The sequence below is a fragment of the Lepidochelys kempii genome, chromosome 11 (assembly GCF_965140285.1).
Source record: "Lepidochelys kempii isolate rLepKem1 chromosome 11, rLepKem1.hap1, whole genome shotgun sequence".
NCBI classification, from domain to species: Eukaryota; Metazoa; Chordata; order Testudines; family Cheloniidae; genus Lepidochelys; species Lepidochelys kempii.
In genome coordinates, this window is record NC_136390.1 from 2,102,569 (window position 1) to 2,110,456 (window position 7,888).

Sequence of the window (7,888 nt, forward strand, 5' to 3'; positions counted from 1 at the left end):
TGGAAGCCAAGGGCTTAGCAGGATTCAAGAGCAGATCCAAACGCCGATGATAAGATGAGATAAGGCTGATGACCCATGGGACAGTCCCTCCAACATCAGGTGTGAGTCCCCCATTTTATGGGCTCAGGAGGAACCTGCCCCCACTGGCCTTTTGTTCCAGAAGGGGGCTGTTGCTCTGGACCAGCTGGGGCTGGCCACGTCTGCGACAGGGCACTGGGCTGGATGGACCCTTCTCTGATCCCGACTGTTTTCCTGCTCTCCGCCATCTTCTGAGTGCTCACGAGAGCATGGTGCACGTGGACCCTGGCTTCTTGTGCAAACCAGGAGGACACATGCAAGCGAGTGGCGGGACATAGAGATGCCTGCCTCGTGCCCGGCTGGCCGAAGGAGGTACAAAAGCCCATGGTGACGGTAACAGTCCACCCACCCAAGGCTCGTCCCCAGACCATGTGCCAATGATCACAATCTTCCTCTCCTCCTAGATGAACGGGGTTGTGAGGCTCCACTTTCCCCAAGAGTTGGGGTCCTTAGCTGGCCCCAGATTGGCCAGATTCACGTCTGCCCCTGTACTTTCAGATGGATGCAGGACTGTGCAGAGCGGCTCCGTACAGGGCTGTGCGGAGTCTCCAGTTGGCGACTGATCCCTTCGCTGCCTTGAGTCCAGCTGTGCAGGGCTCCGAAGAGCCATCAGTGCCTCGAGAAGCAGCCAAGAGTCGCTTTTCTAGACTGCCAGGCCTTCTTGCTTGGGACTTGCAGGGCTAGAAGCAAGCCCGCTGCGTCCCACTGCGAAGCCGGGAACATCCCTCTCCCGATGGTCTAAAACTCCCTTTCCAGCCCAGCAGGATCACCAAGTAGCGAGGGCGAGATCCACCGCTGCCCAGAGGTCTGGCGTGGTGAAGGTAGTCCCAGCTGAGACAGATTAGTGGGCAAAGTGTCGGTGAGTCCAAGGGGCAGGACACACTGGGAAAGGATGGAGTAAACCTTGTCACAGGGCCCTGTTGTTTCTCATAGCTATGTCACGGCCACAGGTAGGTGGCACACACCGACGCTATGCTAGGACAACATCAATTAGCACAGAAGATAGGAAATGCTGACATTGCTGAGTGTAACCTTAACTCTGCCCTCTTCTGGAGCAGCAAAAGCGCCGTTCGCCGAGTTCTCAACACACGCTTGTACACTACAAGCAGAGGGAACCACAACACTCCAAAGCCTTTCCCCGGACTAATTTCCTGCTAACATGCAGCTTTCCAGCCCCAGCCAACCTGCTGCGAGCCCTGGCTGTTATTCCAGGGCTGCGCAGCGCCCAGCACAGTGAAGGCCCAAACACAAGACTCCCAATAGCAGAGCTGTTTAAAAGCAGATCACCAGGATTTTCTGATGCAATGGGAAGCGTATTTCTTTCGCAGAATCAACATGTCCCCCAAACTCCACCCCCAGGCTAAAAGCAGGCCTGGAAAATCTCAGCGCGAGGTGAAAGTGCTGTAAAGTTACGAGTGACTCTAAACTGAGTGGCTGGTGCTGCCTTGCTCTAGATCCATACCAGAATTCACTCCAGTGGACCTGCTCCTGATTTATCCTCATGTAGACAAGAGCCGAATCTGGACCAAGGGCAGCTTTAACTCGAGGGTTGCAGCTCCCATGTGTACACCTGTGTCTGTCGGTCTGCAGGGGCTCGGAAGCGGATCTGAGTGAGAATTGGCGCGTGAGCGAGAGAAGAAATAGGAGAGCTGGGGAGCGTGTGCAGGTGAAATAATGTAGAGATGCTGCTCTGAGCCGGGTGACTGTGTCGGCCGCAGGAGGCGTGCGTGTGAACTCGGGTATTTGACGTGTACATTAAGGGCCAGGCAAAGGGGCTCGTATAACATAAGAGCTGGTCTGAATCTTGCCCTAAGCCCAACCTGAACCTTCTCTGAGCTTCTGGAAAACTGAGTTCACCTGTCCTGTGAGCTTCCCCGTGGCCCCCGTGCTTCCTAGTGACGTCCAGCGCCCAGCGCGGCCTTGCACGCAGACGGAACCTGCTGTGCCAACCGCAGCCGAGCACGTGTCCCAGTGACCCAGGGATGGAGTCGGGCTGGTCCACGGGGTGGGCACTGATCTGCAGCGACCATGGAATGGCGCGCCTGTGGGTTTACACCTGGGGGGACGGCGCGGAATCCAGTCCAGTGTGTGGTGGAGCAAGGAAAGGAGTGGGTCCGAAGAGAACCAAGTGGGGGAGCGAGAAATGAAGGGGCTGGTTTACAGGAGGAGAGGAGTCAGCGGGGATGAGACACACAAAGCAGCTAAAAAGGCGGAGGGGTTGAAATGTTGTGGACGGTGAAAGGTTTCCTTCTGTGCTCAGTGCCCAGCGTTGGGACATGAGGTTATTAGTAGCAGTCCAGCGCTACCTTTCTCCCGCACCTGGGAGCACCTATAATTAACCCCATCATGCCCGACCTCTCTGAGACCTGCAGAGTTCAGGGCGCCGCCCGCTAGAGAGAGGGAGCAGAAGAAATAGCCATGAAAGGGAAGGAGGGGGAAAGGGAGCCGGAGAACAAGGGGAACCTTTTCCCCAGCCCCCTGCCCCCTCAGCGGGGGACCCATTCTAGGTATTCTGAGGTAACCAGAGGGATTTGCTTCATTTTGTCAGGCGAAACCTGCCCCAACCGCTCGATGCAGCTTTCCTGAAGCCGGCACGTCCCTGGGACGTCCCTGCAGAGTCCCAGCGAACAAGAGCCCGGAGCAGGATGGCTATTGAAGGGAAAACACCCCTTGCGGGGTGCATTCTCAGCCCAGCTGGCTGTAGCTCAGAGTGCAATTCCACGCCTGCTCGCGGCCCGGGGAAAATCCCGCCGCAGCTCCGGGCTGCTGGCCCGCGTCAACCAGTGTGGGCTCTGAGAGCCACCGAACCGAACCGCAAACCCTGGCTGGGGTGGGAACCGCTTCAAGCCGGGGGAGGCAGCGGGACGGACAGCCCCTGTCTGACGACTGGCTCAGCCCATGTTGATTTCATTGGGCGGCCACTCTCCCGTCTTGAATGCAAGCTGCGCCTTGGGGCGGGAAGGTGACAGGTTTTAAAACTCGCTCCAGTTTTCCCCCGTGTTTCATCAGGCAGCAGACTCAGCCAGGGGGAGTGGGGCAGGCCGCTTGGCCGTGGAAGAAGAGCCCCGGGGCCTTCATTTTCTGGCCTGGCTAAACCATTGTCCACGGTTACAGTAGCCAGCCAAGGTCAGTGCCCCCATGTGAGGGGCTGGACAGACAGTCACCGCCCTGAAGGGATTCGTTTGAAATACCCCGGGCAGATGAATGGTGGAAGGAGAAACAGAGACACAGAGAGGGGTGGTGGCTCACGCAGGTCTGGGGCAAAAGCAGAAACAGGCCACAGGCTAGTCCAGTGCTCTACCCACTGGACCAGGCTGCCTTCCCCCAAAGCACTATCAATCCGTCCAGAGTACAGAACTCAGCCCAGAGTGCACCACCGTGGCCAAGCACCCGGCACGTGTGCTGCCGGCTGGGGTCCGGCTCTGCCAGAGCCTGAACCTGCCCCCCCGGGCACTAATCACCTGTCTGCCACAGACATCAACGGTTCAAGCTGGAGTCCAGAGTGGGGTGAGGGATCTCTGCTGTGGGGAACATCCCAGCATAGACCTAGCCCTTTGAAATTCCCACAGCCATTCGAGGAGGATAACCCGGGCGTTCCTCTGAGTGTCCAGGGCCCCCCATGGCTTCGGTCCATGGCAGGTAGAGTGACCTTCTCCCAGTCGGCGGGGGAGCAAGGACGCTTTAGCTGGGATGTTGCAGCTGGTGTTCAGGATCCCTGGGGCCTGAGAGGGGGATAATGTAGGAGCAAGTCGCACAAACAGATAATGTCGGAGCAAGTCCCCTCTGCCTGAGCTTCATCTAAGCGTGGGCAGAGTGTCGATGGGTGGGTCGCTTCTTCCCCGGAGGGCCAGACTGACGTACGCTAGCTGAGGATCTGGCCCATGTAGTTTTATTCTAGCATGTGGTCTCGCACACAACTGCTGTTCGCTGGGGACTAATTCCCCCTTGCAGGGCCGGGCGTGAGGACCCAGGGTGGGCTGTGTAGCGCTCAATATTCTTGCATGACGATTTGTGATTCTTTGCTGAGTGTTGGTGTTTGGTCACGTTGTTTGCAATGAGAAACCAGCACTGGCTGACTCTTCGCCCTGATCTACATTCTCCCCCTAATCTCCCCATGCCGGCACAGCCAACACACACAACACGGCCCCTCGCAATAATACGAGCCATCTTTTAGATGAGACGCAAAATCCAGACCCCACTACCATCCAAGACCCTGTAGCACTCTCTCTGAGAGTGGGGTGCTAAATCTGATGTCCCGGCCAAACTCCAGTGGGAGTAATCATGTTCTGGGTAAATGCCCATGGATTTAAATGGGGCCACAGTTTCTCTCTCTGTCCACTTTATCCCTCATGCAGTTTCGATGGCATGCAGGATTTCTTATCACTTTCCATCCGAAATACACTGCCAGGTGATACTGTTCCAGGCTGCTGCGCTCCTCCCCAGAGCTGGCTGCACCAGCGTGCTTTGCGGTTGCCATCGCTAGCTCAAGGGGCTGTGCTGAAGCATTGCTAGTCTCAGGATGATAAGAGCAAGCCGAGATCAAGAGACAGAGTGATGCATTAAGCAACAGACTGAGAAATAGCCAGGAGGAGAAAAGGTAAATCTGTCAGTCACCATGGGAGGCTGCCTCCAGGAGGATAAATGTTTGCCATTGCATACCTGGGCTCTGTGTACACCCTGCCCTAATAAATACTTGTGGATGCCTATATGCCCCGTACACCATCCCCTGCAGCAAAATTCCAGTGCAGCTGCGTCTCTGTGTCCCTTGAGCTCCTTCTTCCCTGGTAGACAAATACAGTAGGTCCTACTGAAATGCTACAGAGTAAAGGGCCAGATCCTTCAGTGCTGCTCTGCTAATTGAAACCAGGGTCTGTTTCTCCCAAACTTTCCTGCCACTGTCTGGGCTGCAACCTGCCCTTTCCTGGCGAAGGGGACCCAGCAGCGGGCTAAGGCAGCTCTGGCTGGGAGGGCAAGGGGAGGGAGAGGGGGAGGCGAGCTTTATGTTCGGGGTCAGGAGCATGTGACAGTGTGGAGATGAATCGCCGCAGAGCATGAATTATGGCCCGGGCTGCACGGCAGGGGCTGGAATCCAAGCACTTAAAAGCGGATAAAGACGGGCTCGGCAAAATTCTTCCTCGATTGAAATGGTTCATGTTTCGACAGATCCCTGGGCTTTCCAAGGCTGGTCCCGGCTGCGGCTCCTGTCATGAATCTCTCCCCCCCCCCCCGCCCCGCCAGGAGCCTGCCTTGCAGTCTGGGCCTTTGATGCAGGGACCATTACAAATGGGGGGTTTGTCCCTGCTGCTCCAGGCCAGGGCAGGCTCGGGGGGGGGGAGGTCGCCTCACGCTAGCCCCCGCCTTTTAATTAAAGTGGACTTATTGGAGGGAAGACAGGAGCAGGCAGGGAGGGGAGGGGACTCCGTGACGCCCCCAGGCTTGCAAAGGCGCCGATCCAGGGGGGCAAACCCTGAAACCCTTGCACAGCTGCTACTCACACCTTGCTCAGCCCATTGCCTCCAACGGCCTGTGGACTGATCCCAGCTCCACCGATGTAAACCCCAAGTAACTCCCCCACCAGCGGTGGGAACTCTGAGTAACTCCCCCAACGCCCGAGTAACTCCCCCACCAGCGGTGTGAACTCTGAGTAACTCCCCCAACGCCCGAGTAACTCCCCCACCAGTGGTGTGAACCCTGAGTAACTCCCCCACCAGCGGTGGGAACTCTGAGTAACTCCCCCAACGCCCAAGTAACTCCCCCACCAGTGGTGTGAACCCTGAGTAACTCCCCCACCAGCGGTGTGAACTCTGAGTAACCCCCCCAATGCCCGAATAACTCCCCCACCAGCGGTGTGAACCCTGAGTAACTCCCCCACCAGCGGTGTGAACTCTGAGTAACCCCCCCAATGCCCGAATAACTCCCCCACCAGCGGTGTGAACCCTGAGTAACTCCCCCACCAGCGGTGTGAACCCTGAGTAACTCCCCCACCAGTGGTGTGAACCCTGAGTAACTCCCCCACCAGCTGTGTGAACCCTGAGTAACTCCCCCACCAGCGGTGTGAACCCTGAGTAACTCCCCCACCAGCTGTGTGAACCCTGAGTAACTCCCCCACCAGCTGTGTGAACTCTGAGTAACTCCCCCAACGCCCGAGTAACTCCCCCACCAGTGGTGTGAACCCTGAGTAACTCCCCCACCAGCGGTGTGAACTCTGAGTAACCCCCCCAATGCCCGAATAACTCCCCCACCAGCGGTGTGAACCCTGAGTAACTCCCCCAATGCCCGAGTAACTCCCCCACCAGCTGTGTGAACCCTCAGTAACTCCCCCAACGCCCAAGTAACTCCCCCACCAGTGGTGTGAACCCTGAGTAACCCCCCCAATGCCCGAATAACTCCCCCACCAGCTGTGTGAACCCTGAGTAACTCCCCCACCAGCTGTGTGAACCCTGAGTAACTCCCCCAACGCCCGAGTAACTCCCCACCAGCTGTGTGAACCCTGAGTAACTCCCCCAACGCCCGAGTAACTCCCCCGCCAGCTGTGTGAACCCTGAGTAACTCCCCCAACGCCCGAGTAACTCCCCCACCAGCTGTGTGAACTCTGAGTAACTCCCCCAACGCCCGAGTAACTCCCCCACCAGCGGTGTGAACCCTGAGTAACTCCCCCACCAGCTGTGTGAACTCTGAGTAACTCCCCCACCAGCGGTGGGAACTCTGAGTAACTCCCCCAACGCCCGAGTAACTCCCCCACCAGCGGTGTGAACCCTGAGTAACTCCCCCACCAGCGGTGTGAACTCTGAGTAACCCCCCCAAGCCCGAGTAACTCCCCCAGCAGCTGTGTGAACCTGAGTAACTCCTCCAACGCCGGAGTAACTGCCCCAACCCTCATGAATAACTCCCCCAGCAGCTGGATAAACTCGGAGAAACTCCACCAATACCCCTGCAGCTCCCCAGCTCCCGAGGAATGCCCCCAGCAGCTGTGTAAGAGGGGGCTATGCGGCAAGCAAGGCAATTGCCCCCACCCCCGACTTTTCACAGGTTTATATGCTCCACTCCTTCCGATTTTGCAGGATACGATTTAATCCGATGTAAGGCTGGATGTGCTCACACAACTTTCCCCCATCCCCTCCCGAAGAACGTCCTTGAACCGATGCCCCTGGGTGTAAACGCCGCGCCACGCCGCCGATTTGTCGCGGAGTAAGCCTCACCTAGCTCCCCGGATTCCAGCGGGTCTGACTCCAGATTGACACCGGCGCGGCTGAGGGCAGAAGCCGGCAGGTCTCGGGCTGGGAGTCTCCGCTCCCCCCTGTCCCGGAGGTGAGCGCTCCTTGGCCACGGGGCTCCGGGAGGGGGACCAGGGGCTGGGGCGGAGGAGACCCCGCGCTGCCGCCGTCCCGTCCCGCCCCGGTCCCGGCTACTCACCACCAGAGCCCGATGATGTTGGCGGGGCAGAGTAGGATGAAGAACAGCCCCAGCTGGGTGCGGGACGGGGGCAGCATCCTGGAGCGCGGCGCGGCTCAGGTAGAGCGCGGCGAGCTGCCACCCGCGGTCCCCGGCTGCCTTGTCCGGGGCGGCGCGGGGCTCCGGGGCTGGAGCGGGCGGGCGGCGCGGAGCCAGGGGCTGGGGCAGGCTCGCAGGCGGCTCCGGAGGAGGAGGGACCGGGCTGCGAAAGCATCTGCCTCCGCCAAGGAAACCGGAGCCCGAGGGGACGAGGCGGGGGGGGGGGGGGAGGGATGGCGAGCGCCAATTCCGGGAGCGCAGCGATTCCCGAGCCCCGGGGCACCGAGCCGCGCCGGGCGGAGCGCAGCGCCCCGGCCCC

General features: G+C 59.0%; 1 protein-coding gene across 1 annotated transcript in view; it reads right to left on the bottom strand.

Moving 5' to 3' along the window:
• WNT6 (Wnt family member 6) overlaps positions 1–7,648 on the bottom strand; it is a 30,327-nt gene extending 22,679 nt beyond the window's left edge. The window contains exon 1 of the mRNA XM_073304680.2: positions 7,492–7,648. Coding sequence (XP_073160781.1) covers positions 7,492–7,568 — 77 coding nt within the window. The 5' untranslated portion in view covers positions 7,569–7,648. The remainder of the gene's footprint in view (positions 1–7,491) is intronic.
• Between the last annotated feature and the right edge of the window lie 240 nt (positions 7,649–7,888).